The 27872-nt window shown below is 42.5% G+C and overlaps 1 protein-coding gene across 1 annotated transcript in view; it reads left to right on the top strand.

The window, feature by feature from the left end:
* Positions 1 to 27872, top strand: part of CPNE4 (copine 4) — a 445822-nt gene that overhangs the window by 95756 nt on the left and 322194 nt on the right. Inside the window, exon 2 of the mRNA XM_075587100.1 lies at positions 16617 to 16809. Coding sequence (XP_075443215.1) covers positions 16639 to 16809 — 171 coding nt within the window. The 5' untranslated portion in view covers positions 16617 to 16638. The remainder of the gene's footprint in view (positions 1 to 16616; positions 16810 to 27872) is intronic.

The following is a 27872-nucleotide window of genomic DNA, read 5'->3' as shown; positions in this document are numbered from 1 at the left end:
TAGACAATCATGCTAATGAAAATCAATATGACTACAAAAGTGTATCTTTATGAAAAATGTAAAAAATAAATTAAAAAAAAACTTACATTTAGCCTATAATAGTAATAATCTCCTCAGAACAGGGCATTACTAGCCAGTAATGCCCTGTTATTCAGGGATTATTACTTAAATAATATTTCTGTACATTGTAGTTTAGCTTTCTTGTAAATATTTGGATTCATTTCTTCTATTATTTCTGTATACTTTTCTGTGTTTGATTATCTAACACTGCAGTACTGGATGTATTTATTTATTTATTACGACATCAATGTACATAGCGCTTCACAGCAGTAATACACGTGACATAGTTATATGAAATAATGGGAATAAGCGCTTCATACAGCAGGGCCCCGCTTCTCGGCGCTTCGCTTTTCGGCGATCCGCCGATATGGCGGCACCGAGAAGGGGGCCGCCATGTTGGACAGTAAGTCGCGCATGTGCAGAACGGGCGGTTGCGCCTGGCGCGCATGCGCAGACAGTAGTCTTCGTGTGCATATTGTAGTTTTATCTCGCAGACCATAGGCTGCGCATACGCAGAACGGCTAAAACGCCGGTCTGCGCATGCACAGAACTGAAAATCACCGGATCCGCTTTCCGGCGATTTTCACTATACGGCGGGCCCCTGGAATGAAACCCACCGTATACCCGGTGCCCTCCTGTACATAAAAGTAACATTAGGAAAAGGAGTCCCTGCCCCAAAGAGCTTACAATCTAAGTGGTAAGTGGGGAGAACCTACAGAGACAGTAGGAGGGAGTTCTGTAAGTGCGTCTGCATGGGGTCAGGGTCAGAGCATCTGAGATGTATAGTATCCACCAATGGGGCTACCCATATGCTGTGTTAAAGAGGGGTGTTTTAAGATAGGTCCTAAAGGTGAGAGAGGATGCCAGTCAGATATGTAGGGGACATGCATGGACAGTGATTGGATATTGTTTTAAGCGGGAGACTAAGTAGGGTTCCTCAAATACATATAAAAAGATACATTTTTATCATCTTGTGCACATATGTCCCTGAGGTGCAATATTATTTTACTTTTGCAGACGTAACACACTTTTTGATTTCTGTCACTTTATATTTTAACAGTTGTAAGTTCCTCTTGCATGACTTTCTTTAGGGAGCCCACACCTGTTATTACTTTAACAATAGAAAATAAGGGATAGAGTACAACTGAGACAGGAACCTAATCTACTATTCTGATAAATGCAGTGCTTTCAAAAGAAAGAAATTAATGCAGTATTATTAATAACCTTGCCGGTAGTCTATGCTAATTCAACAGCACTTTATATTTGGTTCCTATCTACATTCTCTATTCTGTTTCTCACTACAAAAACTTTATAATGGAAGTCTTTAATCAGCCTCACTTAATAGGCCCCCACTGTAAGTTTAGCTTCTGTACCTCAGAGTTTGAGCAGACATAATTCATATAGATCCCTATTTAATATGATGCGAAGCTGTTTCCTAATCCTGGAGTATATTTTAGCCATGATTATCTGAATGGAGCTGTACTGGGAAACAGTTTAACAGACTATTGAACAAGGGCTATATAGCTATATAACTGGAAGATTTATGTATTGTACATCAAAATATCTACCCTAAAACATCAAATGCTGTAATGCAAAGCAGTACAGAATATGACTGCACGGTCCCAAACAGTTAAAACATCTTGCTCCTACAGATGTAGCATCTTTTATGTATCAGCTGCCTGAAGCATGTGCTGGTGCACAGTGTGCAAAGCGTTGACCGTCTGTGGCACAGTGTATAGCAGGCGGTATTGGCCCATCAGGATTAACACAGTGGGCGCCCCTGCGTCTGAATGGGACTCGCGCTGTGTGAATCCTACAGGGCTGCACCTGTCCATAAGAGACACACAGTAAGAGTGAGACAATCAGACACTCTCCCTGCACGTCTCTAATAGGCGATTGCACGGCTTTTATTTTATTTAAATGACACTGTACCGCATTAATTTCAGCCCCAGGGACCCCCTGCTTCCCGAGTTACAGCCCCGTTATGGGGTGCCGGTATAACCCTGTATTGTTTATAAGGCCTGGTCATGTGGGCTGTGTCATGGGAGAATTTAAACATGGCGGAGATACCGGCACCCCATACCGGAGCCTGTAACTCGGGAAGCAGGAGGTCCCCAGGGCTGAAATTAATGCGGTTCAGCTCCGGAGACCCTTTGCTTCAATACTGTGTTATTAAAATAGAAGCAGCGTATTAGAGGCGCCCAAGGAGAGTGACTGATTCAGTCTCACTCTTACAGACTACTTCCCCTCAATATCTGATTAGCACCTTCTCTATAGGGTGACCAATCGTCCCGGTTTAGCCGGGACAGTACCGTTTTTTTATGTGCTGTCCCGGTTTTCAATTGATTCTCAAAATGTCCCGGTTTTTACTTGGGGTCCCGGCTTTTGGGGCTGCGGGGAGCGGAGGATGCAGGGAGCGAAGGATGCTGGCTGCCCTCCCAAGCGGGCACGGGGGGGGGGGGGGGTTGGGGAGAAAGCAGGAGAATGCTGGCTGTGATTGTTAGAGAATGCCGGGAGGGGGGCAGAGTTTTGATGATGTGCTGCAAGCCGGGCCCTTCCCTCAGCACTGCCCCCATCCCTTCTCTCCTACAGTAATGCCGGGTCCTCCCCTTCCTTAGGCTCCACCCCTCTGTCCCTCCCTTTAGGCTCCGCGGGCCTACCAGCCTCTTCTGCACGCTGGCTACCTATGCTGCTCCAGCAGCCCATCCCCGGGCCCCAGGTAACCCACATGCCCCCTTATACCCCCTCCCAGGCACCTTACCCAGCCCAAGGGGGGAGAGGACTTTTTGTGTTTGCAGAGGTGGGCTGATTGTGTCTGTGTGTGTCACTGTGTGTGTGTGTGTGTGTCACTGTGTGTGTGTGTGTGTATCACTGTGTGTGTGTGTGTGTCACTGCCTGTTGGTGTGTGTGTGTCACTGCCTGCCTGTGTGTGTGTCACTGTCTGTCTGTGTGTGTCACTGCCTGAGTGTGTGTGTCACTGTGTGTGTGGGTGTCACTGTATGTGTGTGTGTCTGTGTGTGTGTGTGTGTCACTGCCTGTTGGTGTGTGTCACTGCCTGTCTGTGTGTGTCACTGCCTGCCTGTGTGTGTGTGTGTCACTGTCTGTCTGTGTGTGTGTGTGTCACTGTCTGTGTGTGTGTCATTGTGTGTGTGTCTGTCTGTGTGTGTGTGTCTGTCTGTGTGTGTGTGTGTGTCTGTCTGTGTGTGTCAGTGTCACTGTACGTGTGTGTGTGTGTGTGTGTGTCACTGTGTGTGTGTGTGTGTGTGTGTGTCACTGTGTGTGTGTGTGTGTGTGTGCCACTGTCTTTTTGTGTGAGTGACTGTATCTGTGTGTGTGTCACTGTCTGTCTGTGTGTGTGTCACTGTCTGTCTATGTGTGTGTCACTGTCTGTCTGTGTGTGTCACTGTCTGTCTGTCTGTGTGTCAATGTGTGTGTCACTGTTTCACTGTGTGTGTCACTGTCTGTCTGTGTGTGTCACTGTCTGTCTGTGTGTGTGTCACTGTCTGTCTGTGTGTGTGTCACTGTCTGTGTGTGTGTCACTGTCTGTGTGTGTGTGTGTGTGTGTGTTACTGTCTGTGTGTCACTGTGTGTGTGTGTGTGTGTGTGTGTGTGTGTGTGTGTGTGTGTGTGTGTGTGTGTGTGTGTGTGTGTGTGTGTGTGTGTGTGTGTGTGTGTGTGTGTCACTGTCTGTGTGTCACTGTGTCACTGTGTCAGTGTGTGTGTGGCACTGTCTGTCTGTGTGTGTCACTGTCTGTGTGTGTGTCTGTGTCACTATCACTGTCACTGTGTTTGTGTGTCACTGTCTCTGTGTGTGTGTGACTGTATCCTCCCCTCCAAATTCCATCAACATGGCTGCGCGACGTCACATAATGCACATTACCATAACAACGAGACACTCCATGACGTCACGCGGCATCCAGTTGACATGACAACGGGACGTATTATGGTGCCGAGGCATCACGTGATGCCACATTGTCATGGCAACATGTCACCGCCTGACGTCAGTGTCTCATTGTCATGGCAACGGGGTGCGTCACGTGATGTAATTTGTTTTATAAATCATTTTTTAATGTGTCCCGGTTTTTCATTTTGAAAATCTGGTCACCCTACTTCTCTATCAACCTTTAAGACCCATCTAAAAACACACCTCTTTAATGAAGCACATGGGTAGCTCTGACCATGGCCTTTTGCAGATGCATTTACCAGAACACCCTCCTCCTGTCAATGTAAGTTCTCCCTACTTAGATTGTAAGCTCTTCGGGCAGGGACTCATTTTCCTCACATTACTTTTATGTCTGAAGTACTTATTCCCATTATGTGTTATATTATTATGTGACATGTTTTACTGCTGGGAAACGCTATGTACATAGATGGCGCTATATAAATAAAGATATACATACATAGGCATACAAAACTGTATAATATTTGGGCTCCCTAAAAAGTATAACTTGAAACAGTTACTGCCAGTAATGCTACCTGGTCATCTTAAAATAAGCTAAATAGGGTTATTGTAAGGAATCGGGGAACACGTCCTTTGCGACGTGTTCCCTCCTTACCTGTCACCGCACAGACCTCCAGTCTGTCACCGCACAGACCTCCAGTCTGTCACCAGCGCGTGCGCGCACCCCTGCTCTGCTTACAGAGCGCACGCGCAGCTCTTCTAGTGTACCACAAAGCTTAGCTCCGCCCCCTCGGACGTCGACCCTGGTTTACCCTCGACTCTGTGTACCTCTCCAACCCAGATCACGGCTGTACGGACTTTGACAATTCTGACCTCCATCCCAAGACCTTGGCAAGTATCAGGACTAACCCACTCTCTCCAACCCAGACCCAGCTACGTTGACAATCCGGCTGCAAGGCACCCTTCCGCTGCTGTGTGTGCTTGGTGCTATACTTCCCCACCTCAGTATCGGGGTCCTGTCCTGCTCATGGGCAGCGCAAGCGTTACAGTTATGAACTTTCAGACAATGGAAGTACTTTAGAGAAAGATCTCCTGATTGGAGACGGTTGAAACTGTCCCAACTGTTCATTCTCTGAAGCTGGAGGGTGGCAGGCTAAGAGGAAATGTGATACTTCTTTATAAAATGGCGATTGGTCCGTGGAATAGCCTCCCAACAGATGTAGTAGGGGATTTCAAACATGCTTAGGGTAGAGATAAGGCTATCGCTAAATACCAAAGAAAGCGAAGGATCAAATAGGGTCCGAGGCAGCAGCGTAGCTATAGCCCGAGACAAGACCAGGGGCCTGCACTCTTGGGGACCCGCTTTGCAAATGCTGGTCACACATGCGCGCGTGCACAGTCGGCAAGTGCTGATCGCACATACGCACTAGCAGCCGGCAAGGGCCATCACGCATGAGCAGTCGGCAAGTGCCGATTCCACATGTGTGAGCAGCCGGCAGGCCAATTGCACATGCGCAAAATTTTGCCCGGGGACCCTCGCATGTTTAGCTACGCCACTGGTCTGAGATTTTACAGCAGATAGTAAAATGGGCAGACAAGGTTGGCAAAGTGTTTTTTTATCTGCCGTCAAATTCTGCTGTATGTTTCTATGTTTTAGACTGTAATATTTTTGGGGAATTTTTTTTTTAATTTTGCTGTTTCACAAGATCTTCCCCAAGCTTTACTAGGCTAAAAAGATCACAAAATCAGTACCCATTAACTTAAAGGTCTCCCCCAACACTCCTCTATTCAATAGATGGAGTGATCACTGTGAACAAACTTAGATACCTGGGAATTTGAATATGCAAATACATTTATGTACCAGGTATTGTACAGTATCTTTCCACGTGTGGTATAGAGGAGTGTTTTGGTAGATATTTAAATCAATGGGATCTCTTTCCATGACTATTAATGATGTCACCAAACAGCAGCTGCGGCTAACACTTTGACCATATGCATCTTTCACTCTTTTCTTGTAGTCACCAATCTGTAACCTCTTTCATAAGATCTGATAGGGCAACCTGTCCCCTTATACTCTAGGGCCACTGGCAGCTTTCTCGGGGCCCAGGAATAGAGTTTATACGAGGCCACCCAGCACGTTGGCGGCCTTGCGAGCCCCCTCCTCTTTTACACCTCGCTCTCATCCCCTCTACTCACCCCCTCCACTCATGTATTTCTCCCCCATCCCTCACGCCCTCCTCTTACACCCGCTCCTCTTACACACCCTCTCTCCTTTCACACTCCCTCCCATCACTCAGTTACCCCCTTCTCACTTAATCCCGCTCTTCAATCCCCCCTCATCACACCCATTCTCCTCTCCTCACACTCATTCCCCTATCCCCGTCTGGCCAAACACACAATTCCTGCCCCCACACATACACATTTACACCCTATTCTCCCCCACAATACCCCCCCAACAATAAACACTACAATAACCCCCAGACACACACACACACAATTCTATACAAATTCCTCCACAAAACACATAATACAATAACCCCCTGTGACAGAGCGGCCTGTAGGCGAGGGCAGATAGACGCACAGACTGAGGGTAAACCTTAACTGGATTATGTTTATTTGTCACCAAACAACAACTAAAACATTGGGGCTACTGCCCCTTTAAGGCAAAACACAAAATAATAAAATAAAATCCTATTCCCGTTAGGGAAACTAACTACACCAGCAGATCCCTAGCCTGGTTCCCAGCCCCAAAAATATACTATGTATTCAAAGTACAATAAGAAAGTCTCGTATCTGAATTGCAGCTCCAACAGCAATCAGGAACGCTGGTTCTGGGGAGCAATCTTTATCCTGGGTGTGATTGCCAGCTGGACCCCACAGGCCTGCTTCCTTCAGTCCTTGGGTCCATAGCAGCTGGACTCTCTCCCAGCTGGGAGAAATTTCACTTCCTCTCTCTCTCTGTGGAGGAATGCAGTCTCCGTGCACACTCGGCCATTTAAACATCCCCCCCTTCTCGGGAAACACCTCGGCCTCACAGGGGAGTCTTTTGGACTCCTTTTCTTTTTTCCCAACTTCCAATCTGGGTCCACTTTCTAGCCAGATCCATGGGCTTGGTTCTCCTTGGTGAGACTTCTTTTCCCAAGCACCTTTTTATTCCAACCAGTCACTTTGGTTTTCCTCTTTGGTGCAATTACATAGCTTTCTACTGCTGCGACACACTTTATTCGAGCAAATACCCAGTATGTACCTGGCAGATACCTGGAATGCGCCGCTCCTCACCTCTGACAAGCCCCGTTGCGTTTGCCTTCCCAGCCATGGTTCATGCCTGGCTGACGGGCGGCTGATCTGTTAAATGATAATGATTAGGATTTAATAGGCTGCAATGCTTCGCGTGTCTACCAGATGGCATAAATTCATGAATTGTAATGCAGTATATATATATATATACTGTGCAGTATTGCAGCCAGCGGGAATAAAATGCTTCAATCCCTGTCTGGAAAATAACGCAATGCACTCGGGCAGAAAACAGTCACAAACCTCAATACACCCGAGTATACCCGAATTCGTGGGACTAGCCGAGCTCGAATAAAGTGTGTCGCCAGTGTAGGTCTGCAGAATGATATTTTGCCACCTCCTCTTCTATGTCACTCATACCTTTGTTTGTTGCCTGCTGGGACGCTGACGGTTTAGCTAGTGCTTGCTCAGGCGTTCAAACTGTGCAATCCCGTTTTGCAGTTGAGTGGTGTCCCCAGCTCTCACTGTACCCTTGTCTTCATGGGCATTAGTCTCTGTGGGATACAGACGTTTGGGCAAGGCCAATACCTTTTCCTGTAGTGGAGACACCTGTACTTTATTGGTTGACAGAGCCTCACTCTGTTTTACCTCTACCACCATCTTTTCCATGGACTCCTGTGACCCCAGTGTCTGTTTTAGGTTTGTAACTTTTTTCTCCAGCTTCACCTTTTTAGACGCCAACATTTTAACTGTGGGACGAAAAAAATTTTCAGACTCTCTCTCTCTTCAGTACTGTAATCTCATTTTTCAGTCTTTCAAGCTCTTCCACATGTAGGCTTTTCTGCAAATTTAATTAATCCATGAGAGACCTCTGTTTCTTGAATACATCCTGTAATTCTATCGCCATTTTTTCTATGGACTCCTTCTGTAACCCAAGTGTCTCTTTTAGTTTTGTAGTCTCTTTATCTTTGTCCTCAAGTGACTTCAGAGCTTGTTCCATTTTATTATTGAAAAATTCAGCTTGATCCTGCAATTTTTCTGTTAGAGCATCCACCTCTTTCCTGTGCTTGCTCTGAGTTTTATCAATGCCTCCTTCTTCATATTTTCCAGCTCTGCCAATTTCGTTGCCATGGTTGTGGCAGCTTGCATTTTCCACGCCTCTTTCTCCAGGGTGTGCTGACTTTTTCTGCTCCTCCAGCGTAAGCTCCAGTTTCTGGACCGCCTCGTTCTCCCTCTCATACAGTGTTACCTGGCCTCTAAGCTCCTCCTCCAGCAATGATCTGGTTATGCTCAGTGTGGCCTTCATCTCCTCATGTTGCTCTGTAGGGACAAACTGGGTACTCAGACGCTCCTGTAGCACTTGTTGTTTCTCCTTGGCCTCCTGCAGACTCGCCCGCAGACCTTGCAGCTGGCTCTGCAGCTTTGTTCTGCTTGTGTGCGCTGCTCCAAGGAGACACGTTCTCCTTGCAGTACTCTCTCTGATTCTGCAGTGCTTTCTGCACTTCTTGCTTTTCCATGGCCAATTGTTTCTTCACTTTTTCTGCTTGGTGAAGCTTCTCATCTCCTTCAATGACCTGGTTTGTCAACTCTAAAACCTTTTCTTGTAGGTTTTTCTTCTCTCTTACAGTCTAGAGTTTGCCCAACCTCTTCAAGGGCGTAATCATATAAATTCAGTCCTGCGGTGAAACAGTGAATCTCCTTCTGAGAGACTTCCAATTCAGCCTTTTCCTCTTCATCCCTGGTGGCAGCAGCTGTAGTTGACCGCTCAAGGTTAGTTCTCATGTCCTGGAACCCGCTCTGCAAGTGACGCTTTGTTTTCTCCAATTTACACACTTGGCTTTCGCTGCGGACAGACCCCTCTGTAGCTCAGTCTTAGCTTCTTGCTCTTTAACCAACTGTTCGTGGAGGAGATCATAGTCATGCTTGGCATCTCGCAATGCATCTTTAACCAGGCTCAAGGAATCATCAACTTTTTTCTCATCTTTTTCCTTTGCCGTCTCCTTTTGAATCCATGCCTTCATCACTGGATATTCCGCCATTCCCAGGAGGATTCCGCCAGTCCCTATAGGCTGCAGAACATCTCGGATCCCTTTGGAATTATGATTTCCTGACGTCGTAGGCTCATCATTAACTGTTTCTGTACCTTCCGCTGTCAGTTTCGAACTTTTCTTTTTCCTCTTTTTTTTCTTTGTTTTGGTAGGCTCTGCAGCATGAGCAGTACTGGGTTGACCTTCCTTGCTTGGAACTTCTGCATTTTCTCCTCGCCCACAACGCATTGCTTGCTTTTGCAGTCGCTGGAGACAATCTTCCTCATACTGCCGGTACTCTTCATACTCCAGAACGTAAGGGCACACCTCTTCCGAGTGCCCTGGGTCCTCGCACTCCATACATACTAGGGGTATCTTGCCGTTGTGTCTCGCCATCGCTGTGCAGCCTGGACTTCAGCAAAACATCAATTAAAAATGTTCATTCACTTTTTTTTCCAGAATCAGTACCTTGCTTCGGTCAACGTCTGTATTCGTTTTTCTGCTTCAGCGCAGATTCGCATAAATTCTTTAACTTTTCTTACATATACTCCAATCACCTCTGGTAGTCCTATGCGGTGTGGCAGACTTTACTTCCAGAATCAGTACTGCGCGAGGGTCACTGTCTGTATTCAGAACGGCCTGTAGGCGAGGGCAGATAGATGCACAGATTGAGGTTGAACCTTAACTGGATTAGGTTTATTTGCCACCAAACAGCAATCAAAAGATTGGGGCTACTGCCCCTTTAAGGCAAAACACAAAATAATAAAATAGAATCCTATTCCCATTAAGAAAACTAACTACCCCAGCAGGTCCCTAGCTAACGGCGCTGGCCAAATAACCTGGTTCCCAGCCCAAAACAAATAGTATTTAGGGAGCAATATAGAAAGTATTATCTGATTTGCAGCTCCAATAGCACTCTGGAACTGTTCTGGGGAGCAATCTTTATCTTGGGTGCGATTGCCAGCTGGACCGCGCAGGCCTGCTTCTTTCAGTCCTAGGGTCCATAGAAGCTAGACTTTCTCCCGGCTGGAGAAGTTTAATTTCCTCTCTCTCTGTGGAGGAAAGCAGTCTCCCTGTCTCTGACAGCTTCCTGACTTTTGTCCCTGCTCCAGCAGGAGTTGATTGTGCACACCTCCCTGTTCAGGTGTGAAATCCGACACCAGTGCAGTCTCTAGATGCCTGGGAAGGGAGTTAACCTCTTCACTCTCTTACACCCCCACAATATAATACAATACTCTCTGCACACACACAATACAAAATCCCCCCCCCCCCCCATACACACACACAATACAATAAACTCCCCCCTTCCCCCCACACACACAGAATACAATAACCCTCACACACACTACAATAACAAGCACACTTCCCCACACACATACACGCACACTGCTATTTGGCCCCACTTTTTCATTACGACTGGGACCATAATATGATTGGCGGTAACATCATCGCCTGTGACAATGTTTTTCAGCATTCTTTCTATTCAGTTGTAATGTCAATGTAATGAACAAACCATGAGATATTAAATATTTTAATAAATCTGGCACATCAGAGGTCAACTTTACTTGCAAATTGTCTTAAAAATACAAGAATTGTTTTTATGACATGTCAACTCAAGACCCTTTCTGTTTCTGTGTGGATCTAGACAGTGAGCGTAATGTGGGAGTTATCATTGATGGCCACTAAACTTGAAATATGTATATTATGGAAGTCTGGCACCCAGATCTTGAGCTGTCAATCTCAAAGGAACCTCACATTATTGAAATATCCAGTGCATAACAGAGAGAGGTGACAAATAGGTCACCATTTATTTTGAGGTCAATTTTAGCAGTAAAAGTATCTTGCATCTCATAATGCATTAGGCTGTGATTGTACCAAGAGCTTCAGTGTAGCAGCGCTTATCTGTGGCTTATAAATAGCGGTGCTCCAGAGCTACATGTGCACATGCACAAGAGATTTAGCAAGCGACTGCAGGGGAGACATGCTCAGATATCACTTCCTTTATCACACTTCCTGTTCCACAGTTCCTCACAGGATTCAGCAAAACAAACATGGAGAATAAAGAATTAATGTAATTTAATTAATTACTTTATTATTTTTTTAAATAATGAATTAAGTCAGTCAATAATAATCTATGTTCTTCAATGTGTATGGCATGTTCTTCAAGCTATATATGGTTTTTCAATAAAGGAAAACTGTATTTTGTATGAAATCCTGAGGTACATTTTTTCTAGGATTTTCATTGCTTAGATTTTGGAGGAACATGATTGGTGCACTGAACTTCACTGTGATTGGATGGTTGCGTCATGTGACATGGCTGCTTGAAAACAAATTTGCCTGGCTCCTGAACTGTCTCCTGCCTTGCAGTAGCAAGCGGGGAGACAGTTGAATTTGGTATAAGCAGTTTTCAGGTCTGTATAACACTTGTTTTTGAGTGGCGTGGTGTCTCTCCAGGAGAAACCACAGGCAATTTCTGGTATAATCACAACCTAAGAATACAAAATACATATTTTTAAACAGCATGTTCAGCTGTTCAGTTCAGTCCAAAAAGACTGAACTAGTTAAACTGCATATGTGAGATATCCATTTGTCACTCAAATGGAGCATTAACAACATGACATAACGTATTCAGGCATTACAGATTTAACAGTGAAGATGGTGTTCAGCTAAATATTATAGAAATGAAGTTAGGAAGACTTTTATATATTCAGGCAGTTTTTTAAATCCTGTTTGCAAGAACGAAGGATTTTGGGGATAAAAAACTTGCATTTGTGATTAAGATTTAGATTTTAACCAAGAGAGTGTTTAATGCCAACCCGACTTGTGAAATATCATGTTCTCACTTAAGACCCTGATAGATGTTTGCTAAAGTATGTTAGGGAATTCTGTTTGTGCTTTATATTTGATAAAATCCAACAGGGTTTTAACTTTTCCCAGTGAAACAAATGCAACAGTTCGGCCACAGAGCATAATTGACTGTTAAAAAATGTCAGAAAGATCACGGGCATCAAACTTTGAGAGAAAAACATAGGATGCTGAAATAGTAACCCGGATCTGTGACAGTGTGAAATGACATGTTTACATCTCTTATTGGTTCTGGAAGGGAGCTTGATATGGGCAACTACATTCATATGACTACGTACAGTAAACAAGCATACTTTATGCTCAGATTAATGTAGCGCCTTGAATTCCGGGGGAATGGTTTGATACACTGTTACCAACCAAGAGATGAAATTGTAGGAAAAGTTCACTGTCACATTAGACATAGACTGGGGCAATGAGATTAGCATTACAACAAATAGAAACAGGTTTTTGGGGGTGCTTAAAGACAATTACATGACCCAAATTATTGAGGAACCAACCAGGAGAAGAGTGATACTGGATTTGGTCATATCAAACAATGTAAAAGCAATAAAAAATATTCAAGTCCGGGAACATTTGGGTAATAGTGATCATAACATGGTCTCATTTGAAATAAATGATCAAAAAACAGATCACTTGGGTTCAACAAAGACCATAAACTTTAGAAACGTGGATTTTAATAAACTGAGGATCAAGCTACATTCTGATTATGTTTTTGCAGGGAAATATGTAGAAGATAAATGTGCAGCCTTTAAAACATTGTTAGAAAAGCACACTTATCAGTGTATACTCTTGGGTAATAAATATAAAGAAATAAGTCAAAACCAATGTGGCTACATAAACAGGTAGGGGAGGAAATGGAAAAATAGAAGCAGGTGTTTAGATTCTTGCAGTCAGAAGGCACAGAGGCATCATATCAGAATTATAAGGAATGTAACACAAATTGCAAAAGAGCAATCAAATGAGCAAAAATGGATAATGAAAAAAGGATTGCAATAGAAAGTAAGGTCAACTCTAAAAAGTTCTTTAAGTACCTTAATAACAAAAAAATGAGAAAAGAAAATATAGGACCCATTCAGGGTGAGATGGGAAGGCAGATTATTGGAGATAAGGAAAAAGCAGAGATATTAAACAAATTCTTTGCCTCTGTTTTTACCAGGGAAGAATCAATTGCAATAAAAGTGCTGCAGGAGGAAGCCACAAACGCTATATTAACGAACAATCGGTTAACTGAGGAAAAAGTTCATAGATGGCTTGATAACATTAAAGTAAATACAGCACCTGGCCCCAATGGTATACATCCAAGAGTTCTTAGGGAGTTAAGTTCAGTAATAGCCAAACCATTACATTTAATATTCAAGGACTCTATTTCCACAGACTCAGTAACATAAGATTGGCATAATGCAGATGTGGTGCCTATATTTAAAAAGGGAGCTAGATCACTAACGGGGAATTACAGATCTGTAAGTCTGACTTCAATAGTGGGGAAGCTATTTGAAGGTTTAATACGGGATAATATTCAGGAATACCTACTGGAAAACAAAACTATTAGTAATAGTCAGCATGGATTTATGGAGAGATCATGCCAACTAACCGTATTTGTTTCTTTGAGTAGGTAAGTAGGAATTTAGACCAGGGTAATGCAGTTCATGTGGTCTACTTAGATTTTGCAAAGGCTTTTGATACGGTTTCACACAAGAGGTTAGTGTACAAAATAAAGTAAATTGGACTCAGTAAAAATATTTGCACCTGGATTGAAAACTGGTTGAAGGATAGACAACAGAGAGCTGTCATAAATTTAACTTTTTCAGGTTGGACTAATGTTGAGTGGAGTACTTCAGGGATCGGTACTGGGACCCCTGCTTTTTAACTTGTTTATTAATGACCTTGAGGATCACATAGAAAGCAAAGTCTCTATCTTTGCTGATGACACTAAAATGTGTAAGGAAATAGAGCAGGATGTAGATTTTGTCCAGAAGGATTTGGAGAGACTGGAAACGTGGGCAGGTAAATGGCAGATGAGGTTTAATACAGATAAATGTAAGGTTATGCATTTGGAAACAAGAATAAACAGGCAATTTACAAATTAAATTGGGATAAATTGGGGGAATCCTTGATGGAGAAGGATTTAGGAATGCTTGTAGACAGCAGGCTTAGCAATAGTGGCCAAAGTCATGCAGTAGCTGCAAAGGCAAACATGATCTTATCTCGGATTAAACGGGCAATGGATGGAAGGGAAGTAAACATAATTATGCCCCTTTATAAAGCATTAGTAAGACCACACCTTGAATATGGAGTACAATTTTGGGCACCACTCCATAGAAAAGACATTATGGAACTAGAGAGAGTGCAGAGAAGAGCCACCAAATTAATATAGGGGATGGACAATCTAACTTATGAGGAGAGGCTAGCTAAATTAGATTTATTTACATTAGAAAAGAGGCGTCCAAGAGGGGATATGATAACTATATACAAATATATTCAGAGACAGTACAAGGAGCTTTTAAAAAACCTATTCATCCCACGGGCAGTACAAAGGACACAGGGTCATCCCTTAAGGCTGGAGGAAAGGAGATTTCACCAGCAACAAAGGAAAGGGTTCTTTACAGTAAGGGCAGTTAAAATGTTGAATTCATTACCCATGGAGACTGTGATGGCAGATACAATAGATTTGTTCAAAAAAAGGTTGGACATCTTTTTAGAAAGGAAAATTATATAGGGATATACCAAATAAGTATACATGGGAAGGATGTTGATCCAGGGAGTAATCCGATTGCCAATTATTAGTCAGGAAGGAATTTATTTTTCCCCTTATGAGATATAATTGGATGATATGTCACTGGGGTTTTTGTTTGCCTTCCTTTGGATCAATATACAGTAAGTACGGATATAGGATAAAGTATCTGTCATCTAAATTTAGCATAGGTTGAACTTGATGGACGCATGTCTTTTCTCAACCTCATTACTATGTCACTGTAACCTTGGCTACATTGTATTTCATCTCTTTGTATCTGGGGTGCCTTAATTAGTTTACATGATCTGAAAAAGTACAGTATGTACTATATTGATTGGACTTTGTACTATACTGTGTACATATATGAACATAAAGAAATGCTAAGAGAATACTAACATTTTTAAATTTAATATAAAAAAAATAGATAGATAATGTCATGTTTACTAAAGTTGCAGAACAAGCAATATACCACGTGTGTGTGTGTTTTTTTAAAATAAATCAGTTCTGTACTATGAGAAAATATGTGTAGCATTGAAAAAAAACAACAACTGTAAATGACATTTTTAATGTATTACAATGTAAAAGCATGTTTTGTTTCTATAGCAACCATTTACAAAGTCACATCCCTTGATCTTCTGAAACAGGCTCTGGCACACCCCTTTTTAAGCCCTCCCCTCTCTCTAGCAGAGCACCAATTGTATCTAGTGACTGCCTCGTCACATAATCTTCCCCACAGAACTTTGCATCTTTGGTCCTCTTCTGCTGCACTGTCAGACATTTAGTGAACACCCGAGCCAAATCTTCGCCGACCGAGCATAGGAGAACGGATCAATCAGCAACTTTAGCTAATTACGCATCACTGTGTGGATTGTATTGATGCACATATTAAAGGGAAAACAATGTTTTTTGGGGGGGTGGGGTTAAATGGCAGCTTGGACTGCTGCTTTAATAAGAAATTAATTCTCTTTAAAGTATTGTTTCTCTTGTAAAGCGCTGCTGATGCTATGTAAAAACAATATACAGACAGTACATTTACAAAATTAATCAAAGTTGCGGTGCCCTCTTATCCACACTGAGTTAAGTTCCTAAATAATGTAAGTTGCTGTGTGTTCCCGTAATTACAGACAAGGATGTCTTGATATATTCCGTTGTGCGCAGTAGGATTGCTTAATAATTCCACTCACAGGCCTGTAGTTATGATAGCAAAAATATGTGTTCGTCACATACAAATGTTGCTTCTAAATTGCACCAATTTGCCTTGATACATAGACTCCTTAGACGTTTTGTTCAGAAGCGATCTTGGTTTTATTGCTGTGTAAATGGTCTAATGTCATTTGTACGATTGTATCTTGTTATCCTCTAAGCAAGAAGAGAGATATCTTCTCTAAACTGCATACAGTTTGGTCCCATAACAGCCATCACATTGTTGAATCGCTGCCTTTTGATTGACATGTTATTCAAATCTATTTTCTATGGTGTAGTCCATAATGTCTCCTGGGAGGAAACTATGGATATAAACACTGTCATTTCTGGGAGGATTACTGTAGAGGAGATGGATTTGAAGTAGCCTAACTCATTGTATTATGTGTTTATATTGGACTTGAACTTGGGGTCATTTGTGAAGAAAAAGAGATTATTGGATCAATGTGCTTCTTTTTGCAAGATAAATAGGCTATATACTGTAGCAAAAAACAAAAAAAAATTCAACCAACTAAGAAAATAGGAAATGCCCATCTTAAAGCAATAGTAAGTGATTATTACAGTAGCTCTTGATATAACTTTTTTTTCTTCTCCTCAGGGACCCAAATATTCAGAAGAAAATGAGTAACATCTATGAATCAGCAGCCAACACCCTTGGAATTTTCAACAGCCCATGTCTTGCTAAGGTGGAACTGAGGGTTTCTTGCAAGGGAATATCAGACAGGGATGCACTTTCCAAGCCAGATCCCTGTGTCATCCTGAAAATGCAATCACACGGGCAGTGGTTTGAGGTAAGAGTCCAAAATTCAAGAATAGAAAAGTAATTTTCTTCATACATAAGTTTCCTGCATACAGTACCATAAATGTGCATGCGATTTTGGATGCTGGTGAAAGACTCATGCTAATTTACTGTGTAACACTAGGGCACCAATTAATCAGTCTTACTACTAGGTGATCTTGCACCCACATGATATTAGCATTCAAGTATCAATGGTTTGTAAGCAATGTATGTAACAGCTACAAGTATTGTTGATGCAACTGTATGTAAACATGTAATACACATGATATAAATGTAGTATGAATATCTCAAGTGGTTAGAATTTAGCAACAACATAAACCTAAATTACTGTTACTGCAATGTTACACATCTTGTGGTGAAAAGAATTGGTTATGTGCATTAATTTTGTTAATGTGCTATGCATTTGACTGTTTTTCATTTTACACAGTGCTATTTTTATCTTTGACTATGTCTTATTGCACAAGTGTTAGGAGACATGGATACCTTTTGTTTATGTTCTGTGTTCTGTACGCTCCTTATAGATTTAACTGCTGTCCACTGTTGTAAATGGTATTCTGTACTTAATCAACCATTTGGTATGACCAAGTATGCTGATTTATATTTAGAAACGTATTTAACAAGTACTCTTATTTTTAGCCTTGTGTAGAATTTATTTTTGCAGTATAGTAACATTTCTCCTATACTAAAATAAACCATATTGACACTTTCTACTATACAATATAGTAGCAAATGAAGATGACAAATAATACATTCATCACATTTTTCTCACAAATAATCTGATGGTGAGTGTAAGAAAAAATCAGAGGACAATTAAGAAAAGAGGGACATGACTGGAGGGCGAGGTCCCTTTAAGAGGATAGGGTTAATGGCTGATTAGGGAATTAGGATAGGCAAGTGAGGATAGGGGAATGGAGTTAAGGGCTTTAAAGCTGCAGACCAAACAATATCCTACATTTTTTTTTTTTTTTTTTTTTTAACAAATCAGTTCTGTACTATGAGAAAATATTTATTTTTTTCTTTTAAACAACTCTGATGTTTTTTATATATTATAATGTAACAAAATAATAAGGAACGGGAGAGAAAGAAAAATTATTTTCTATGGGTACATGCCTACTGGGCCCGCTACTACTGTAGGTAAATTATACTAGTCAGAGGTTAATAGGACCCCTGAATACCCAAAGAGAGAAGCTGAATGTGAGAGAGTAAACTCCAAATGTGAGTGTGACAAATCTTTACCTAGATAGAATATAAAGTGTGGTGCACTAGATCTATCAGAAAGAAGGTAGATACATGCTGTATTATAAATAAAGTGTCAATGTGAATACAGATTAAAAGGGTATATAAAAAAAATATTAAATAATATGATTTTTTTTCAATATTAAAAGTTTAATAAATCAATATAACACATTAAATTATAAAATGAGGGCCAATCTGTGGCATGAGGCTTCTAGAAAATAATTATTTGCTTTGACTGATCAGTGTTGGAATCCTCAAAATAAAGGTGTAGCCCTTATTAGGTTTGGATGTAGAGACACTATACACCAATATTTCCCATGAAGTAGGCATAGCTGCGGTAAAACATTTGTTGCAGTCCAGAAGTCTGGATTACCATGACCACAACAACTTCATCACCACACTGCTTGATTTTGTACTCACCCACAACTATTTAGTCTGCAATGGCAAGTACTACCAACAGGTCCAAGCCAATGCCATCAGCACAAAGTGTGGCCTGACTTATGCAAACCTATATTTGGGATGGTGGGAGGAAACCATGGTGTTTACGGATCATCTCAAAGAGTAAACTAAAATCGATAGAACTCTAGATTAGATATATTGATGACATCTTTCTAATCTGGAGGGGCTCCAAAGACCATCTTAATAACTTTATAAAAGTACTCAATATGAATGATCATAATTTAAAATTCACATCGGAAATGAATTCTAGAGAAATCAATTTTCTAGATTTGACAGTTTCTAAAAACCTAGACAGCACCCTTGAGACCATCACGTTTTGAAAAACCACTGCCACAAAGAACTACCTTCAGGTAGATAGCCACCACCCAAAACCCCTAATGAAGGAAATACCAGTGGGTCAGTACCTTTGCCTATTTAAATTACAGGCAGATCTTATGCAAAAAAGGTTCCTAGCACGGGGCTATAGTAATAACTTCTCAAAAGAGTATACAAAAGGGCTCTAACCACATGCAGGGATACCCTTTTGCAGACTACCAACGTCAACGCACAGCTTTAGGAACAAATCATCAGATTCGTAGGCACATACACCGAAAGATGGAAGGAGATAAGAACAAGCCTATAGAAACACTGGCATATTCTTTTAAAAGACCAGGATCTAGCAGACACACTTACTGTAAACCTCATCCATCTCTTGTATGGAAACAAGCGACCAACATTAAAGACCATGTGGTATGAATCAATTTCTGTAAAAAAAAAACAACAGAATTATAACATCTGGCTTATGAACCAGACTAAGGATCTTTTAAGTGTGGGTCATGTAAAGCCTGTGAATATATGACTACAAGAAAGAAATTGAAAAACTGGAACAACTCCAAAACCTTCACCCCAAATCAGTGTATCAACTGTAAATCTAAAGGTGTGATCTACCTGACAAAGTGCCAGTGTGGCCTCAAATATGTGGGCAAGACTAGAAGACAATTGAGACACAGGGTCTTGAAACATGTGGGGTCCATTAAAAATGCACTGAACACACCCATATCAAAACACATAAGGGACCAACATTCTGACAACGGCAAGGCACTTTCCTTCCAGACATTGATCACTTCATGCCCAATATAAGAAGGAGCAACTGGGATGAGATGTTATTACAACGGGAGGCCACATTGATTTAATTTGCATACATTATCACCAGATTGTCTAAATGAGGGGTTCATGCATACCCCATGCATAGCCTGAGTTATCACTAGCTATGTAACATAATGTTCTGCCTCATAAGATCCTTGTGCCACTATGATCCACAATCACATTGGTCAGTTACATAATATGGTGTTACTCCTATCTTACCTAAAGGTGGTGTTACTTCCATTCAGACCCTAAAATGTGGGGTTTGCAGCATACAGAGATACGCGGAGATACTTGTGCATAAAACTGAACACACATGAGATACATGGGAAACACGATAATTTAAATCAGTTGAATATACTTTGCATATCACAATTGACATATATTCCAAGTATCTCTCTCTCCTGCCAAACCCATATTTCAGGGTCTGGATGGAAGTAACCTAAATAATCTAAATAATCTAACACTAACTCCCTGTGTTAACCTGAACATCCTTTAGTTGATATGTAATGTTGGGGAAACACCTCTTTAAAATCATTTGCACTAAGACAAATGTAACCATACACTCTAGAAAGGAGTAAAGTGCGTTACCGTTATTGGGTACTGGGTTATTCCCTTTAGTGGATAGGCATTACTATTAACTTAATGTTAATGTAGGTTAGCAGTATGCTAAATAGCCTAACAGAGCTTAGTGTGTCTGGGCCTATTCAGGTAGCTTCAATGTTATCACTGCAACATTGAACGTGTTTGCATGCTCCTTCCGAACGGTATGAATTTTGTGAAAAACCGGTATTCAGTAAGATATATCGCTTGGTAAATACCATTTGGTACAAAAATGACATACCACACGAGTTGGAATTTTCTTTTCAAGTAATATGCCAGTGCGATTTCTGACTGCATCTCACTGCACAGCTATTACAGGCAATCGCACTGTTTTTATTTTATTAGCATAGTATTGAAGCAGGAGGTCTCTGTAGCTGAATCACATTAGTTTCAGGTCCGGGTACCCCTGGTTTCCAGAGGTGCAGGCCTCCATATTTTGTGCCGTTATCTCCGGCAATTTTAAATGTCCTGTGTGACGGCCCACGTGATGTGGGAGAATTACATTTGCCGGAGATACCCGCACCCCATACTGGGGTCTCTTCCTCGGGAAGCAGGGGGTTCCCAGACCTGAAATTAAAGCGGCTCAGGTCCAGAAACCACCAACTTCAATACTACAGTATGTCATTAAAATAAAAATAGTCCTTCATTACCTTAGTGGCTAGCCGCTAAGGTAATGAAGGGGTTAAATAGATGTGTTAGGGTGTCGGGGTAACCAGGCTCAATAATAAAGGTTAAACCCACGTGGTTATCCCTGATCCGTGTTTTAAGGTCCTAGAGTGTCAGCTCTTGGACCTGACTGTCGTATATGCATCACTGTGACTGTGGGTAAATTATGCGACAATACAGTATTTTTGTGTTTTTGACTTTCCAGGAGTGCTAGCAAGCAGAGATTGCGGGGCTGGGAGTTTCAGAGTGGGTTTTGCGGAGAAAATCTTGTCAGATTGTGGGTATGTAGAGGGGTCCCATAGTTACGGGATACCCCAAAGATGTACCCGAGAATCAGGTAAGATTCTCGGGCACATTGAAGCACAGTGCTCCGGTCAAAACTCTAACCTGGAAACGTTCTTGCGACTCACCGCCAGGGTTCCCTGCTTCAGCACAGACCAGAAAGGTAAAAATGGGGCATAGGTGATCATGGTATCACCAGAATGGTACATGGGTCCCTAGCATAAGGAGGGATGCCCAGTTCATGCCCAGTCACCCTGAACCTGGTGAAGGAAAAAACTCTTTCTTGGCTAGGCTTCAGAACTGAGAGGAACCTTTCCTCTGCCAAGAAGGCTGAAGGCCTTGTGACTGGTTACACATCTGCACCGTTTGCAGCAGACTTCCCGGGGAAGCTTTCACGCACTGCCACTTGTTATCTCCGATTTTTGATGAACTTACAGGCCTGGGAATACGAAAGAAATGAAACGTAACGCAAGCCAGGTTTCAAATCTTTTGTCTCAATTTATTATTCATAGGGTAATGACTTTTATACCAGAAAAAGAAGATGTTGATTAGAGGCGTAACATAGGCGTAACCTGGGTGTGTCTTGGGCGTAGCTTTGATTAGAGGCGTGATTTAGGGGCAGGACATATTAGTGGCATGATTTTGGGACGTGTTTCTCCCAATACAAGCAATGTCTGAATACATAGCTTATTCATTGTCTGTTATCAAAAGAGACCTTGAATCTCTAGCAACTAAGTTATACTATTTTGCCTCTTTCATAGAACCAGTCTATTATATTCTAACTAAAAGAGCAGGAAACTGACAATACAAAAAGTATATTAGCAATATCCTGAGCAGGGAGAAAGGAAATGTAATTTGGCAGAAACTGAGTGCATTAGGAATTATATTTCAGCAAAAGGCTGACTACAGAATCTTAACTGGTTATGAACAGACAAAATGGATGCTTAACACAAGTGTAGATTCTGGCCTGACCTACTGGTCCTAACACCTGGTATAGGAGTTCAGGGGGTGCTCCAGCTATGTGATAAAGCTGTAAGGTTTTTATTTGTGGGATACAAATAAAGTCAGGTTTTTACAGTGTGGCAGGGACGAGGCTAATAAGAGTAGAAAGTATATAGTCTTATTCCATCCCTGACACCAGAAAGGGGACTTAGACATTTTTTAGCACAGTATACAGGGGCAAAACATAGTTTATTAAAATGTACATTTAATACAGGTATATATGTTTGATGCACTGTATGTGAACTGTGGAATTTCCAAGACCGGGGTTCCGAGAGACCAGATGGCTAACAAGCTTGGTGCCACTAAGTCTGCTCAGGTCCCGGAGTTGAAAGCCTCAGGGATGCTAAGGTGTTAGAACAGGAGGAGTACTGCAGTTATACTTGAGAACCCACATCCTGGTCTAACAAAGGGCTATCCGGCAACCATTTGCCCAACCCCAGACTTTGCGGAGCCTGGGACAGCCAGGGGCTCAATATGCTAAGAGGTAGAAAAGAGGCAGGCACACGATCTTAATCAAAAAAGAAATTTAATGTGCCTAAGAAACCGAAGTTTCGGCAGTACAATACTGCCTTTCTCAAGGACATCAGGATTTCCCTGGATCCAGCGCACCAGCAGCTAAGTACCCCACCTATTAACCAGTGTGACTGAGTGCATGCACTACCTCTATTCTCAATATGCCAGCAGGCAGAGGTGCCAGTTTAGCGCATGCCCCTCAGTAGAATTGGAAAAGGTACCCACCTGGCATCAGAACACAAACAACTTGGTGATAGGCTGGCAGGGAAATTCCCACGTGCTGATTGGCTGTAGGGGTTTGTGAATGGGACTCCAAAACCTATAAGAAACCTTGCAGCTAATCAGGACCTCAGATTTCAAGCGCCAAACCATCAGTGGAAAATTCAAGATACGAAAAAGATGCTCTGTAAGAAATAGACGCGAGCCGGCTTCAGGGATTTTCAACTCAAGAAATTTTCGAAGTCCCGCTTTTCAGGGGCCAAGTTCTGAAAACGGAACGTAGCAGTCATGGCTGGTTTTGCATGCCGAATTGCATTCCAGGACTTTTGTGAGTACAGCTCAACCCTGTTATAGCGTGATCCGCTACAAAGTGGATTTGCTTATAACGCGGTCTCAGCGTGACTCCCGTTTTAAAGGACTCCTGAGAGGCCTATTCACCCACCTTGGGACAACTATAAACTTAAGCCACCCTCTCTACCACCAACACTACCACACAGGAATGTGTAAAAGTGCTATTAGCCAAATATGTATAATACAGTAGCTTTTACCCATTCAAAAAAACAATACAGTGCAATAAAATACAACACAAAATTGTGGTTATCTATGCCCTTAGGCCATAGAAAGCCTACTACCCACCCCCTCTACCCCCAACACCCTCCCTCCCCCCCAACACATACAGTAATGGGCAAAAGCCCTACTATCCATATATGGATTATAGCACATTTGACCATTAAAAATAACCCAATATCCAGCAAATATACAGTATAGTAAATAAAAGTAGTACTTTCCCGTGCCAGGATGAAGGCCTCCCGAATCTTCATCCTCCTCTTCTTTTTCTGTGACACCAACATTTAACTAAAAACACTAGCTACTGGCCAGTAACCCCTTAATCACCTTGGTGGGTAGTAACCGCTATAGTAATTAAGGGGTTAACCCCCTCCAGTTACCCACCCAGGAGGCCTAACCACTCTCCATGGGGCAACTACCACCATCCCCCACCCGCTCTGCCCCCATAACCACAAACACACACATGGGCAAACGCCCCAGTGATTTTGCCAATTTGTGATTGTAAAAATAATAATACACTATTAAAAATAAAACATATTAAAATATATTGAATATATACACTAGAAATAAGCCAATTGATTGTCACTGTGGTTACCTATGTCCACAATGGGGGCACAGATAGCTACATTAGCACCCAATGGGTACCCTAAAAAAAGGACACAAATAAAACACAATCAAAGTGTTTCTTACCCTTACTGGGATGAAGGCTCATCCTCATCCAAGTGCGGCACCAACAACTTTTGTCCCATGAATCAATGTTCCTCAGCTTGAAGTACAGCATGATGCACAGAAGTTCACGATCCTCAGTTGCTTGAAGAGGAGTCACCGGTGAGTAGATCTTTCTTTTCTTCTTTCTTTTTTTCTTCTTTCTTTTCTTCTTTCTTCTCTTTAACAAGTCTAGGAGATGTTGACTCGCCATCTCCTGCCTGTTACATGAGATTTGACAGGCCAGTGATGTCACATTTGACAGAAACATGATACATCCACCAATCCGATTGGTGGATGTACTATGTGTCTAGGCATCAGGTTTTGAAGAGAATTACTTCTCTACCATACTTGATTGAATCACATGGTACATTCACTAATCTGATTGCCTTCCCTTATTTGGAGTGATGTGATGTAACCTTAAAGGGAGGGAAGACATCAAATCAAGGATATGTTTCCCCCATTTAAGGTGAAATCACATCACACAAAAAAGGGAAGGCATCACATGGTACATCCACCAATCGGATTGGTGAAAGAAAGAAGAGAAGAAAGAAGATCTACTCACTGGTGACTCCTCTTCAAGCAACTGAGGATCGTGGACTTCTGCTGTACTTCAAACTGATCATCATTGCTTCGTGGATCAAGAGTCATTGATGCCGCAGTTGGTTGAGCAGGGTGAAAGCCTTCATTTCGGCAAAGGTAAGATACACTTTGATCGTATTTGAATTAATTGTGATTTTTTTTTAGGGTTCCCATTGAATGTCAATGTAGCTTTTTATGCCCCTGTTGAGGGCATAGATAACCACAGTCACAATCAATGCATTTTTTGGCTACTGTTTACTTTAATTGTATTGTAATGTGTTTTTAATTTAAATTTCTTTTTTTTATAGGGTACCAATTGATTGCCAATATGGTTATCTGTGCCCCCGTTGGGGGCATAGGTAACCACAGTGACAATCAATTAGTTTTTTGGCTAGTGTTTTTTGTATAATGTATTGTAATATGTATTTTATTTAATTGGGTATTTTTTTATTTAGGCATCACAAATGGGCAAAAGCACTATTAGCCACATTTTGATACTAGGGCTTTTGCCCCAGAGAGGGTGGTTAGGCCTCCCTGGTGGGTGGAGGGAGGGTTTAACCCCTAGTTATCATAGCAGTTACTACTCGCTAAGATAATTAAAGGGTTATTGGCCAGCAGCTAATGTAGTGTTTTAATCTAAATGTTGATGCCATGGAAGAGGAGTATGAGGACTGCCTTAATCCTGGCATGAGTAAGTACAACTTTTATTTACTAAAAGGTGGCTGGCTATTGATTTTTTTTTTTTGAATGGGCAAAGTCCATATATGGCTAATAGGGCTATTGTCCATTACTGTGTGTGGTGTTGGTGGTAGAGCGATTGGGTGAAGGGGGTAGTTGCCCCGGCGTGAGTGGTTAGGCCTCGCTGGAGGGGTTAACTCCTTCATTACCTAAGCGGTTGTAACCACTAAGGTAAGGGAAGAATTAACCCCTCCCGAGAGGCGTAACCACCCACCCCGGGGCAAATATGAAGGTGGTATTTGGCCTGGGGTCAGTGGTAAGGCCTCCTGTGTGGGTAGCAGGAGGGGTAACCCCTTAATTACCGCAACTCTCTCTGGAGGCCAAACCACCCACCCTGCGGCAACAAGCTTCATCCACCTCCTCTACCACCAACAAACAGGGTACTGATATTTAACCCCTTAATTACCTTAGCAGTTAGCTACTATGGTAATGAAACTGGGCTGCAATTTTATTTTTATTACATACGATTTAAGCAGGGGGTCTCCAGAGGTGAAATTAATGCGGATCAGCTCAGGAGACCCCAGCTACAATCCTATGTAGTAAAAATAAAATATACTCCTTCCTATGCACATCACGAACCTGATCTCGCCACCCTTTAGGAAACAAAATATGTGGGTTTAAGACGTTATGTGCATATCGAAGCTACCTGAACAGACTGAATAGAATGGCAAAAAATGTGAGTTTGGGTATTTTTTGAGCTACCGCATGGCTTGTCAGAGCAAGAGTGATAATGCTTGTTGAAAAGCCATTTCCAGGCGATTTTGACATGTTATCAAATCTTTCTGAATAGCTAGACATGCAATATTGCTTGGAAAGTGCACTTAAGCGTTAAGTCACTTATCGAAGCTACCTGAATAGGCCCCTTAGTGCCTTAACACACTGAGCAACTATCACAATCACATTGGTACTGTATCTGCAACTTACTTTGTTCAAGCTTAGCTAATTAGTGGTAATTGATTTCTATAGCACAGATTTGTGATGGTAAAAAATATACGCAGCTTGCAATTTTTTGGAGGAATTGATTTTCATGTGTTAAATAGCATCAAGGGAATTACAAATTAAATGCCAATGCTCTTTTTTCCCAAATCAAAGCAACTGTCACTCCTGCCAATTTATTTTGCAATATTGCAATTTTTTCTGGAACAATCATGGAATTATTCAAGAAGTGAACCTGTATTTATTTCCACATCTCTATTTATCTGCTGACATGGGAAAACATTGCAGTGTTGGTCTGCTTGTGTGTAACACATCTACTGTATGAAGCTGGGTTCATTTTTCAGTCCGCTGTATCTACTTCTCCTTCCTTCTCTTTAGTTAACACATACAGGCATACCCCGCTTTAACATACTGTACACCAGGCATGTCAAACATGCGGCCCGCGGGCCGCATGCGGCCCGCAACGGATATTTTTGCGGCCCCCTCACAACCAGCGTGGCAGTCGTGTGTGTTGGCGAGCGTGTGGGCGGCGGTTAAAAGTTTTGGCCGCGGGAGAAGCGAGCGCGGGTATGGGGGAAGCGAGCAGCACGGGCGGAAGTAATATCTGTCCTGCAGGGGCTGGAGGCGTACGGTGGCCGGGTGCAGTCAATCTGCACTCGTGCCTGTGTGGGAGGACACGGGGGCGGAGTCAAACCCCGGCGGAGAGACTGCATTCTATTCTCTGTGTGTGTGTGTGTGTGTCACTGTGTGTGTGTGTCTGTGTGTGTGAGTGTCAGTGTCTGAGTGTCAGTGTGTGTGTGTGTGTGTGTGTGTGTGTGTGTGTGTGTGTGTGTAAGAGAGGGGGAGTGTGTGTGTGTGTGTGTGTGTGTGTGTGTGTGTGTGTGTGTGTGTGTGTGTGTGTGTGTGTGTGTGTGTGTGTGTGTGTGTGTGTGTGTGTGTGTGTGTGTGTGTGTGTGTGTGTGTGTGTGTGTGTGTGTGTGTGTGTGTGTGTGTGTGTGTGTGTGTGTGTGTGAGAAAAGCTGGCCTGCTGGGACTGGAGTCGGACGGTGGCCGGGCACAGTCATCCTGCACACATGCCGTGTGTGGGAGGACAGCGGGGGCGGAGCCAACAGCTAAGATAGCTGCAAAAGACTTCTGTGAGACTGCCTCCTGCCTGGAATAAGGTAAGGACAAGGGGGGGGGGAGAGAGGCCGAGAGGATGATGGGGCATGGGGGGGGAGAGGATATGATGATGGGGCATGGGGGGGGAATATGATGATGGGGCATGGGGGGGGAATATGATGATGGGGCATGGGGGGGGGGAATATGATGATGGGGCATGGGGGGGGGGAATATGATGATGGGGCATGGGGGGGGGGGAATATGATGATGGGGCATGGGGGGGGATATGATGATGGGGCATGGGGGGGGAATATGATGATGGGG

This window comes from Ascaphus truei, chromosome 2, assembly GCF_040206685.1.
Source record: "Ascaphus truei isolate aAscTru1 chromosome 2, aAscTru1.hap1, whole genome shotgun sequence".
Classification (NCBI taxonomy): domain Eukaryota; kingdom Metazoa; phylum Chordata; class Amphibia; order Anura; family Ascaphidae; genus Ascaphus; species Ascaphus truei.
The sequence above is the reverse complement of the archived record's forward strand: the minus strand, read 5'-3'. Positions and strand labels throughout refer to the sequence as shown.